General features: G+C 33.2%; 1 protein-coding gene across 1 annotated transcript in view; it reads left to right on the top strand.

Moving 5' to 3' along the window:
* Nucleotides 1-13,647, top strand: part of LOC127728961 (mucin-5AC-like) — a 243,755-nt gene that overhangs the window by 105,339 nt on the left and 124,769 nt on the right. Inside the window, exons 31-35 of the mRNA XM_052236541.1 lie at nucleotides 2,223-2,352; nucleotides 4,143-4,657; nucleotides 7,951-8,101; nucleotides 11,487-11,741; nucleotides 12,207-12,616. Of these exons, the coding sequence (XP_052092501.1) occupies nucleotides 2,223-2,352; nucleotides 4,143-4,657; nucleotides 7,951-8,101; nucleotides 11,487-11,741; nucleotides 12,207-12,616 (1,461 nt within the window). The remainder of the gene's footprint in view (nucleotides 1-2,222; nucleotides 2,353-4,142; nucleotides 4,658-7,950; nucleotides 8,102-11,486; nucleotides 11,742-12,206; nucleotides 12,617-13,647) is intronic.

Here is a 13,647-nt window from a genome sequence, read left to right as displayed (position 1 = left end):
AGTTAACATACTGCAAATGATATCAAAATCATGACACAAGATTAGAGCAACTTCAAACTATGAATGATTTAACTTGTTTTAACTTTAAAATTAAGTATTAAATATATCTAAATTAATTTAAAGAATGGTCATGATGATTGGACCACAGCACTATAATATTTTTTGGTTCTTTTGATTGTAACATGTTAACCAGGGGCAGATCCAGGGTTTGAGGAAAAGGGTGATGTAATTTGCCAAAATTATAGAAATAGCACCGAGCCAAGCAAGACAAACAAAGTTTTTGACCTTATGTTGAAAATCAATGCATGAAATGTTTTTGCACTTGACATCCAGTAAACACTTTAAAAAAATATCTGTCAAAATTAGCAGTACACCACAATAATAATTGCATATGACAACTTATTTTTTCTTTTTATACAGCATATATGATTTTCAAGCCACGCATGTATATTTGCATGTATATATAGCTGGCAGACCTGTAAAAAATCTTTACGATAAAAATTGATTTTAAGTTCATGACTTGCAAGTATTTTCCTCCTCAGATTTTTTTGTGAGACAGTTCCGGGTTTTTTTGTCTTTATTTTTATCTTTTTAAATGCAGCTAAACCTTTCTATTCTGACATATTTGCATTTAGTGATATGGTGGTTAATTGTCATTTCCATGACAATTTAGTACACATCAGGTTATTTCAGTATATTCCATAATTTTGATCAATGACGAGGTTCCGAAAAATTTGATTGAACCCATGCTTCGATATGACCAGTTGAGTTAACAGATACTTAACGATTTTGCGGTATCGCACTATAAACACGTTTGAAGGCGATTTGTTGGAGTTCCTGTTATTATAATACTTCCATTATTAGACATAGCCATGTCGTTATCAACAAATAAAACAAATGTTCTTTATAATTGAGACTTAATATTTTTTCATGCCCCCCTCAACAGTGTCACCCTTGTCCATCTATACGTCAGTCAGTCCGTACATCCGTACATCTGTACTTCCCAAAATTAGTTTCCGTTCTCTAACATTATTTTGCCTCAACCAAATGTTATGAAACTTATACACAATGCTTATTACCACAAAACTCAGATCAAGTTTGAATTTGGGTGGTGTTACTTTTACCTTTCTCGAGTTATGCCCCTTTATAATGTTATATGCAAGTGGGGGCATAATCTGTGTCCTATGGACACATTCTTTATTTATTTTTACGTACTTTTCATAAAAGACTGAATTTGGTTGGTCATTTCTTTCCTGAACACTGAAGTTTTATCATGTATGTAGCATTCATGTAATATATGTAATATTGGATTAGAAACCAATAAAAATAGATGTATTCATATTGTAATCAGCATGTAGTTAAAAAAAGCTTTTGGATTTAGACATTACACATAATTGCCAAAATTTACATACTTATTGATAAGTCTAATAAAACATGCCTGATTGAAACTGAGGTAAATTAATGACCACTGAATGTAGTCATATGCATGTGGCTCCCCAATAAATGAGACTGAGTTGCAAATAACAATTATGTAAAGGAATAATACTGTGATCCTTTGAGATATTTTTCCATAAAATATCATTTTCAATGATAAAGTACAAGGAGAAGACAATGAAATGTTAAGCTGCTAACATTTGTAAATATCTTGTTAAATTTAGTTACTTGTTTTGAAAAACAGAAGTAGTCATACTATATGTCATTATTTTTTTGATTTCAAATTTGAAATCTCAAAAAGAATTGACATTTATTGAAGGTCAAGAAGAGGGGATAAATATAAATGAGTAAAAGTGAAGCTATTTACATTAATGCAATTCTTTCTATATTCATGAAACAAAGTGCATAATAGTCGGTTACAACTGCAGCACATGAAATAAGTTTGTTTGACGCACTGTACAGAAAAAAACTTTTCATTCACTTGATAGATATTGTGATAGGGATGAGTATTTTATTGAAAAATGTAGTTCATACCTTAGTCCAAATAGAAAATGTGATATCTTCCACTTGTGTCACAGATTCTTCATAGATAAAGAATCAATGTCATTGTCAACATCCAGTGATTAGTTTACTACTCTTCATCTTTATGGTTGCAGGAGTATGAGTGAAACACCTTAAAAAATTGCTGAACTTGTGGAGGGAGGGAGGGCATATTCTGCATTGTCTTTAAATCCCTGAAGACCTAGAAATGAATTTGATAGAAATATGTATAAAATTTTGAATTTCAGTTTGTTTGCTGACGATGGGAGTGCAGAGTTCTCTTATTGTTGATAATAAACAAATGACAGCATCATCATCACAGAACACATCCTCACCACAAGCCAGTAGAATATATGCAAGTGGCTCATGGATGCCAAGGTAGAATAAAATTGAGAATGGAAATGGGGAATGTGTCAAAGAGACAACAACCTGACCAAAGAGCAGAAAACAGCCAAAGGCCACCAATGGGTCTTCAACACAGCGAGAAAATTCCGCACCAGGAGGCGGGCTTCAGCTGTCCCCTAAAAACAATGATATAACGGTTTCAGTTCCACATTCAATTTTCTCCCTCAAAATTTACTGACTTAGTTGGGAAAATCAATGAATATCTGTTTAAATTGTCTATGGCTGTAGCAATTAGTTTTTTATTCCAAACTTCAAATTGTCATTCAGAGGCACGAATTATACAGTACTGAAACCAAGAAATGAAAGAAAAAATCGATTTTGTAATGTTTGTTTATTTTCCACCATAAGGTAGAAGGCACTCTTGTCATTTTAATCATTTAACTTCTCCATTAATATGCAATTTTAATTTTTAAAATTCCAATATTTACTTATCAATATCAAATATTATTTTCATTACAAATTTCTTCTTTCTTCTCATAACATTACATAACAATGCATAAACTAAAAAACATAGTAGGTTATTCTTTTCGATTTGGTGTTTTAGACTGCTGCCATGTATTGGTTTAGCTGAAGGTCCTTCAAACATTAAAGTGCTGTAAACTTTAAACAGTATTTAACTAAATAGCAGTACTGTTTTACTTTCAAAGTCTCAAACTTTTAAAATATTTATCAAATACAGGATCTCCATGCCCTCTCGCCTTATTTGATTGCTATTAACACAGACTTGTTATTTTATAAATGACATCCTTACTTTGCATTTGTTTTTTTGGAGATTTACGGTTTTATTTTAACAGTGTTCTATAAGCATTTATCAACGTTCTTTTACTTTTTTTGATGCAGAAATGTTTCACAAGCCGTTTCGACAAGTGATGATTGATTGATTGATTGTTGGTTGCTTAACTTCCAGTGGCAAATATTTCATGCTTTTTTCAGGAAGAGAACAAAGTAACAATAAATACAAAAGGTAGGTCCTGTAATGAAGGCCATCCGGGATGAAGGTCTTGGAAATTAAGACTGTCACTGGAAAATAAGGGTAAATTGGATAGGGACAGACATTTGCCTTATAACAGACTACCTACGGACCCCCAAAGAATTGTTACAAGGGTTCTTAGCGTGCAGAGAACGTGACAATCTCTCTACATGAGGCATCAGATTTAGTGTCCCGATTCTGACCTGACATGGTGGCATACATGTACATCCTTCACAGCCAAAAGGATGCCCCACTTTGGCAAGGGTTTTACTGTTGTTCCGATGAAGACCAAGAGTGCCCATATTTCTATTCCCAAGTCACTCTTTTCTTTAGGGGAAAACAAGTGGCGAAAAAAAAAAATTGCCTGAAGTCCTGTCGTGTTTAAGGGTATGTGGATTATACATGACTTTGTAAGGTAGTCCAAAGTTTCTTGCCTTAAAATCGTTTGTAAATCTGGTTTGTTCATTTAAAGTTAAAGTATTAATAACTTTAGGAGGTTAATTTTACAGAAAGTTCCTTGTACATTTTGAATTATAAATTAAACAATAATTTTTTAACCCCAATAAATGGAATATGGCCTTTTGGCATATCATATGTTCTTAAACAGGTCATAGATACTTTGGTATGCTTAATTCTGTCAATTGCTATAATATTTGTTTCTTAAAAGTTCGTCATCGCTACCTTTTTGTAAATACTAATATGTAAAATTTATTTTATTTTGAATTTAATTTTTATTTTGTATTAACATGATACCGGTTCATTAAACAATGGCTAAATTTTGTATTTTTTACAGCAAAACAGATACTAAACCATGGATACAGATTGACTTCCTCAGACCAAAACTTTTGTCTGGTGTAGTTACCCAAGGTGATGGCAAATCTCAGAACTGGGTCAAAACATACCAGATCTACACCAGTATAGATGGCATCAACTTCATCCCATACAGTGACAAAACAGGGGACAACACTGCTAAAACATACAATGGCAACAAGGACAATGTCACCCCAGTCAGACATCTTTTCAACCGTAACATTACAGCTCAGTTCATCCGACTGTATCCCACAGAATCCTACACAGGAACACCTGCACTCAGATGGAATGTGATTGGCTGTACTCCTGACACACCTAGACCAAAGGCTCCACCACAAGGTATACCTACACCAAAACCTGGAACTGGTTTACAGATAATTCCAACAGCTCAACCAGGCAGTGACCAACAAGGTACACCAACTTTAGGACAATATACTGGTACAGGAAGCACAGCTGTACCTTCTGGACAATTGCAGTTCACACCAACACCTGCACCATGTAAGTGATTTAATATGCATTATGTATTTTGGGACACAATATTTCACTTCACTGGTATTATTTCTCTTTTTATGCCCCGGCCTTTGACGGAGGTTGCATTAAGTGTTACCCTTGTCTGTCCGTACGTACATCAAAAATTGGTTTCTGTTCTCTAACTTTAGTTTTCATCAATCAAATGTTATGAAACTTTTACACAACGCTTATTACCACAAAACACAGATCAAGTTAGAATTTTGGTGGCGTCACTTCTACCATTCTGGAGTTATGCACTTTTATACCGGTATATGGACAAATTGCTGAATTTTTTCCGTTCTCTAACTTTAGTTTTGCCTCATCCAAATGTTATGAAACTTATACACAATGCTAATTACCACAAAACACAGATCAAAGTCCAATTTGGGTGGTGTCACTTTTACCGTTCTCGGGTTATGCCCCTTTATAACATTATATGCCATGGACACAATTCTCCATTTATTTATTTTTTAAATTTTTTTCCACTAAGAATTATATGAGTTAACCAGCATAACTTATATTGATACAAGTAATGCCATTCTTGGTCATTGGTTAATTTTCAATAGAACAATTATCAATTAGGTGGATGAGACAGGAGTTAAGATATGAGACATGTGCCTGGACTCACCATTTATTACTTTTGTGATCTTCAGTGCATATGCAAAGGTAAGATGGGATTTCGTTTTTATTCCTCCGCATAAATTTGCGGCGGTATAATGGTATGGTGATGTCGTCATAGACATAGTCTTCTGAAGACATTTGGTTTCCAGACAACAACTTGAGTATAAGTGTAGGGATCTCTATTAAATTGTGTCTCAAGATTCCGTTCCACATAGGATGGTTTGGATTGTTTTTTGGGGTTACAATCCTAACTGTAAGAATTTTGGGCCAAAAAGGGGCCAAAAGCAAAACCAAAAAAATTCTGGTTTCCGGACAATAATTTGAGTATAAGTGTATGGATTTATATGAAGTTGTACCCCAAGGTTCCATACCACAAAAGAAAGGTTGGATTGAATTTGAGGTATATTTGTATCCTCTTAGGAATAAGGGGCCAAAAAGGGGTAGAAAACGAGCAATTTTTTAGACTTTGTTTGAATTGCTTATTTCTGACCAATTTCAATGGGGTTTAAATTATCTTAATCTTTTCGTGTATTTAGAATTTTTATTATCAACATTCTCAATCAAATATATCAATCCACTTCAATAATATTTTAAACATTTCCCAAATATGCTTAAAAAACAATTTCCTCCATATTTACATTTCTGTTCAAAGGGAAATAACTCAAACCACAATTTAATGATAAAAATTAATCCACTCTTAAAACACTCAACATTAATATCACCTTTTGATATCATTTTTCAGAACAATTCTAACCACAAATTCACAAATCTAATTAAAATAACGTCCCAACCACTTAACATTACAATCCCATAAACCACAATTACCAATTCATGCCAAATTTCATGTCACAATTTTATCCAATATTAAAATCCTCTTTTGCAAAATAATTTAAAAAATCTTCAGTTCATTATGATATGATTCTATTATCCTTTTAAGGTGAAGTATACATAATTGCACGCCTCTAGCGGAATTTAGGAAGAAAAACGTGCATCGTTAGTTACGAGAGTTATCTCCCATACTCCAAAAAAGGAAAAATTTGCTGAAATTCATATGCTGGTTCTTCTTTTGACCTTATTACAGCCATAAAAAAATTCTCAAGATAATATGCAGATGCAGTTTTCTTATTTTGGATGTGAATATTTAACAAATAATGGTACCAGAAATTATTTCCTTTGTTACTGAAACTCCAGCAAACGTTATATCATGCTTTATCGTGTAGTTAAAGAAAAGGAAAAGCGATTGAGACAAGAAATTTTAAAAATAAAATTGCAGAGTTGTGTCACGTGCACGTGTGTGAACCTGGCAAAAAGAATGGGTTTTGTGCGCAATTCCGCGACTTTTACTACATCATCCATTCCTAAAATTGCTAAATTATCAATATTTAATTTCTAATTGCTAACAGTTTAACAGCATCAAGAAAAATAAATTTACTCCCTTTTCCCATTACCCAAAAGTTACAATATGTTTAAAAATTTCAATCATAACCTGATGACAAATAAACCTCAGCTACCATACATATCCTTCTTTACCCCACTTGTAGCAATATTCAAACACCAAAAAATTATTAATTAATTTAATAAAAGGTTTCCTACCAATTACCTGATTACAGCTTAAACTAAATTCTTTTATGGAGCATTTTTAAAAGTTAGCTAATACTGTCCATTAATAAATAAATAAATTCTTGGTGTACTTGGATATGCTGAATCTAATTGTGTATTAAGATTTTGGATATTGGACCACAACAGGTAAAAGTCCAAAATTATTTTTTTTAGCTCTTAGACCACATTCATTCTCTTTCAGAAACCTATGATGTGTCAAATATATAATTACAATTAAAATTCAGAGATGTATCAAGCTTAAGTGCAGTTTATATACTTGCTAACAACTGTTCAGGTTTCAACCTCTGTGTTTGTATCAAGCTGCGCCCAGCAGAGCATTTTATTTTAAAATAAGTCAAGTTGATGACTAGCTCCACTGATTTAAAAACATGATGTTATGGATTTTTTTTCAAAAAATGTTTTACAAGCTTTAATATGTTTTTTTTGTTATGATAGAGTAAACTGACATAACTGATGAAAAAGATGTATTAAAAAATCTCATTCAGTAAGATAACATCATGTTTACCAATTAGTGTGAGGTTTTATTGTGCTAAAAAATTTGTCTCCTGAATGGTAATAATGATTTAATGCATTTAAAAAAAAAAGTCAGCACTTTCATTTACTTTCACCAATCATTAGTTATTAATTCAAATTGTTTTTGAACAATGATATTGAAGTTAAGTTTATTTCTTTTTGGCATCTCATAAGAAATTTTATGAATTATTTATAATGATGAAATTAAGTAATTTCTGCGATTTTATTATTTGCTGGGATAATAATTCGATATTGAATGCTTTAAAACAAATTAAGAAGAAATTTTGAAATGCCTGATTCATTGAAGAATTTTTTCATTTTGGTAAATTTTTAATGTTATGAATATTTTACAAATTTGAAGTAATGCCAGTCATATGAAGACTTTTCTTAATTTAATTGATAAATAACAAATAATCTGCCAGTGTTCAAAGATAGCATGAAAAACAAGAAAAATATATTCCCTAAGACTTAATTAGTTTATCATTATAGATTGGGCTCATTTTGTTTTCTTGAAACTTTTTTGTCAGTGTGTGAAATTCCTATGGGATTGTCTAACAAGTTTATAGTAACAGACTCTCAACTAACATCATCAAGTAAACTCAATAATTTCACTGGAGCTGAACGTGGACGAATCTACACTGAGAAAGATGGTAGCTTTACTGGAGGTTGGGTGCCAAGGTTTGTCATTTGAAATATACTTTCCTAATATAAATCCTCATTCTGTTGTCCACTTTGGTAGGTCAAAAATGTCTGCAATCAATTATCTAATATTACTTTTCATTCTCAACATGTCATATGTTTTAATTCATTGTTTTATTGTTGTTTTTTCGCAATGCATAGACATTGATGACATTTCTACACATGTGTAAACAGAAATCTTTTAAACTTTAAAAATCATTCCTCATATACTAAATTATAGCTCATAAGTAATGTTGAATTTACATCCAAAGTTTATGTGGTAAGTTGGACATACACTAAGTTAATCACTGTTCAAAGGGATCTTGCATGAAAGACGATTGTAATTATTACCAATATCATAAAGCTGTGGTCAATTTCTATCCACACTAAAAAAGTCGGATGTTTTCTGTTTTCAGTCTCTTCAAAACTTTCATCTCTTTGCACAATTGTATGAGAGTTGTATATCTTGGGAGCAAGTCACTATTGGGCATTTCTCATTTCTTATCAATTCAATTCAATTCAAATTCAATTCTTTATTAGAAGAAAGATTATGCAAAAACTGCCAAAAAATTGAAGATAAAATTCATTTCTTTTTATATTGTTATATTAACAGTAATATTAGAAAAGTTTATTTTGATTTTTTGATAACTGAGAACACACAATTTATAGATTTAAATGATATAGATGGAATTACATATATCCTCAACCCAAGATCACACATTCAGGTAATTAATTATATATATATATATATATATATAAGCTTGGTTCCTTTTTAGCTCACCTGGCCCGAAGGGCCAAGTGAGCTTTTCTCATCACTTGGCGTCCGTCGTCCGTCGTCGTCGTTAACTTTTTACATTTTGAACTTCTTCTAGAGAACCACTGAATGGAATGAAACCAAACATGACATGCATGTTCCTTATGAGGTGATGACCAAGTGTTGTTACTTTGTAGCCGATCCATCATCCAAGATGGCCGCCAGCGGGGGGACTTAGTTTAACATAGGACCCTATGGGAAATGCATACAAATGGCTTCTTTTAGAGAACCACTGAACGGAATGAAACCAAACATGGCATGAATGTTCCTCATGAAGTGCTGACCATGTGTTGTTACTTTGTAGCCGATCCATCATCCAAGATGGCCGCCAGCGGGGAACTTAGGTTAACATAGGACCCTACGGGAAATGCATACACATGGCTTCTTTTAGAGAACCACTGAACGGAATGAAACCAAACATGGCATGAATGTTCCTTATGAAGTGCTGACCATGTGTTGTTACTTTGTAGCCGATCCATCATCCAAGATGGCCGCCAGCGGGGAACTTAGTTTAACATAGGACCCTATGGGAAATACATACAAATGTCTTCTTTTTAGAGAACCACTAAATGGAATGAAACCAAACATGGCATGAATGTTCCTTATGAGGTGCTGACCAAGTGTTGTTACTTGTAGCCGATCCATCATCCAAGATGGCTGCCAGCGGGGGACTTAGTTTAACATAGGACCCTATGGGAAATACACAAAAATGTTTTCTTTTAGAGAACCAATAAATGGAATGGAACCAAACATGGCATTAATGTTCCTTATGAGATGTTAACCAAGTGTTGTTACTTTGCAGTCGGTCCATCATCCAAGATGGCCGCCAGCGGGGGAATTAGTTTAACATAGGACCCTATGGGAAATACATACAAATGTCTTCTTTTAGAGAACCACTGAATGGAATGAAACAAAACATGGCATGAATGTTCCTTATAAGGTGCTGACCAAGTGTTGTAACTTTGCAGTCAGTCAATCATCCTGGATGGCCGACAGCGGGGGACTTAGTTTAACATAGGACCCTACGGGAAATACATACAAATGTCTTTTCTTAGAGAACTAGTGAATGGAATGAAACCAAACATGGCATGAATGTTCCTTATAAGGTGCTGACCAAGTGTTGTTACTTTGCAGCCGATCCATCATCCAAGATGGCCGCCAGTGGGTGACTTAGTTTAACATAGGACCCTACGGGAAATACATACAAAATGTCTTCTTTTAGAGAACCACTGAATGGAATGGAACCAAACTAAGCATGAATGTTCCTTATGAGGTGTTGACCAAGTGTTGTTTCTTTGCAGCCGATCAATCATCCAAGATGGCCGCCAGCGGGGGACTTAGTTTAACATAGGACCCTATGGGAAATACATACAAATGTCTTCTTTTAGAGAACCACTGAATAGAATGAAACCAAACATGGCATGAATGTTCCTAATGAGGTGCTGACCAAGTGTTGTTACTTTGCAGTCGGTCCATTATCCAAGATGGCCGACAGCGGGGGACTTTTTTTTAACATAGGACCCTATGGGAAATACATACAAATGTCTTCTTTTAGAGTACCACTGAATGGAATGAAACCAAACATGGCATGAATGTTCCTTATGAGGTGCTGACCAAGTGTTGCTACTTTGTTGCCGATTTACTGTTCAAGATGGCCACCAGGATATTTTATTAAATAACGGGACCAATATTAATCCAAATTAGGCCTCAATCATTATTTGGGTACCTGTTATGATTTTTATCTATCTTTACATGATTTCTAAAACCAAAGTAGAGTCATGTGAGTGACACAGGCTATTGAGATCCTCTAGTTAAAACATTCTATAGAACTGAGGACAGGCCAGGACTCTTGAAATATTTTCTTTCATAATGTATATAAATGATCTTGTTGATATTGTTTGTTTTCATTTTGTTATGTAGTGTCACATGTTATGAAATGTAGTTTAATGACAATCTCTTGGTATTTTAAGATATGTGCCCTTTTTTATGAATAAATTGTGGTCGCTTATTCTAAATTTTGTTATCAGTTTTCTAAATTCAAATTTTGAACAAGTTATATATTTTTCTACTGTATTATTTTGTTTTACATGTTTATAAATAGTGAGTTTGATGTTGTCCTTAATACATTATGAATTATTAACTTTTCATAAAAATGCTTCAATTTTAATTTTATTTGTTTTCTTATAGTTTAAGTTAACTTATGTGTGTCTTCAATGTGTATCAAATTATTGATTTTTCTTTCCTAAAACATATAAGGAAATAGTTGTTGATATATGTTAGTGACTTTCCGAGTATGGTGGCATTTAGTTTGAGAAAATTTTCAAATTCAACAATGATTTCATAAATTAAACATAAAATTGTCAAATTGGTTGTCACTTAAAAATTATATATTCACAGTGCAGAAACATTTTATTCTTTAAAGTAAATTTTATTGTTTATTGTTGTTATAGTAGTATTAAAAGTAGAATTTATTATGTATTCAGATTTATTTATATTTTAGATAAAGTTTTTTTATGGTTTCATTAATGTAAGATCCAAAATATTAAAAGAATTCAACAATTTTTGTTTTAGTGTGAGCAACAAGAAACAATGGATTCAAGTAGACCTTTTGGCTCCCTATGAAATAACAGGTATAATTACTCAAGGCCTGTCAGAAAAACCTAACTGGGTGACAAAGTATGCAGTTTATTACAGTACAGATGGAGAAAACTTCATTCCTGTGCCTAAATCACCTGTAGATAAATCTCCAATGGTTTTCACTGGCAACAAGGACCAGTTTACACCAGTCCAGCATTTGTTTCCAAACGTTGTTGCAAGATTTGTTAGGTAAGTAGTAAAGTACCAGCTTCTGCAACCTTGATACAAGTTCCTTTAATACTGTAAAACATAGTGTTTTATTGTCATTAAATGCTTAAATGGAACTAAGAGTTAAGTGTATATATAATGCACATTATAGCAGATATTTAAAGGGGTTGCCCAAAATTGTCTTGATGCTCAAATTTTATAAGAAGTTACTGTGTATATTTATTAAATAGAATGAATATGTATTACTCTTACAGAGAAATATATTCAGACCTATATATTACAGAAACTAATATTCTTGATATTTATTACTTATTCATTCTAAATTGTTAAAAATAAATCATTAGGAAAAAGAATAAAAGACAACAGAAACAGGGAGAATAAATATATGCACAGAATGAAATTACTAGTTCTATCAATGTAGCTCTTTGGAAGACAGTCTGACAGATCAAAATCGTTGTCAACCTATTCCATGTTTTCTCTTTGCAGAGTATATCCATTAGAGTGGCATAATTTAGTAGGATTAAGATTCAACCTTCTTGGTTGTCAATCACCCTTACCGTCAAATATAAGAACAACACAAGGACCTGACCAGACACCTAGTCCTCTATCCTGTATGTACTGGACACCATGGGTAAACACTGGTACACCTGACAAAGTAGGAGAATATGAAACTGTCTACAACTTGAACCAGCTGGTACATTCCTGTGACAAGAAAAACATGAAAGCTATAGAATGTCGAGATATGGCTTCTAAAATGTCACATGATAAGATTGGAGAGACAGGTGTCCAGTGCGATTTAACTACTGTTGGAGGCCTGTTGTGTAGAAATGATGCCCAGGCTGACCACCAGTGTAACGATTATGAGATAAGAGTTTTCTGTGATGAGTGCCCAACAGGTGAGGAGACATATATTTACTATGTAGTTACTAAAAAATTCCAAGATCTGTCAGAGTACATACAATCTAATTATCTTTCATCTTGCAATAGTATTAAAACATTTGACTTTTCTTTCCTTTACACAAGTATTTCCCATTCCAAACTAAAAGACAAATTTAAAGAATTGGTCCTGCTTTGTTTCATAAAAAAACAATGGCCAATGCAGATACAAGTATCTAGTCTTAGGGAGGAATGAATTGTACTTTGTAAAAATCACTCTGATTCAAACAAAAAATTCTCTGAAACTAACATTATCAAGATTCTTGATTTCTTGATTGACAACATATTTGTAACGTTTGGAGGACTTGTTTTTCAACAAACAAGCAGCATTCCCATGGGAACCAACTGTGCCTCTCTTCTTGCTGACTTATTCCTTTATTGATATGAGGCTGACTCAATACAGGAGCTTCTTAGGAAGAATAAAAAGAAGCTAGCATTATCCTTTTACTTCACTTTCCGCTATAAAGATAATGTCCTCTCACTAGATAATTCAAAGTTTAGTGATTATGTTGAACGCATCAATCTCATCGAACTTGAAATAAAGGATACCATATATTCAGTTAAGTCTGCCTCATATCTTGACTTACATCTTGAAATTGACAATGAAGGTTGGTTGAGAACAAAACTTTACAACAAAAGAGATGCTTTCAGCTTCCCAATTGGGAACTTTCCATTTCTATGTATCAACATTCCAGCAGTGCCTGCATATGGAGTATATGTTTCCAAGTTGATATGATATTTGAGAGCTTGCAATTCCTATCATGATTTCCTTGATAGAGGGTTGCTGCTGAAAAGGAAGCTATTAAACCAAGAGTTTCAAGTAGTTTAGTTGGAATCATTCCCTCAAAAATTTTACTGACATCAACACGAGTTGATTGACCTTTATGGTATATCTGTTTCATAGATAACGACGGATATGTTCCAGTTGTCTTTACTACAATCCTGTCCTTATTTCCTTGAATGTGACCTACAAAATTAAACTTGCACTGGG

Source organism: Mytilus californianus, unplaced genomic scaffold (genome assembly GCF_021869535.1).
Source record: "Mytilus californianus isolate M0D057914Y unplaced genomic scaffold, xbMytCali1.0.p SCAF_2, whole genome shotgun sequence".
Taxonomy (NCBI): Eukaryota; Metazoa; Mollusca; class Bivalvia; order Mytilida; family Mytilidae; genus Mytilus; species Mytilus californianus.
Note: the sequence above shows the minus strand (reverse complement) of the source record. Positions and strands in the feature narration are given on the sequence as shown.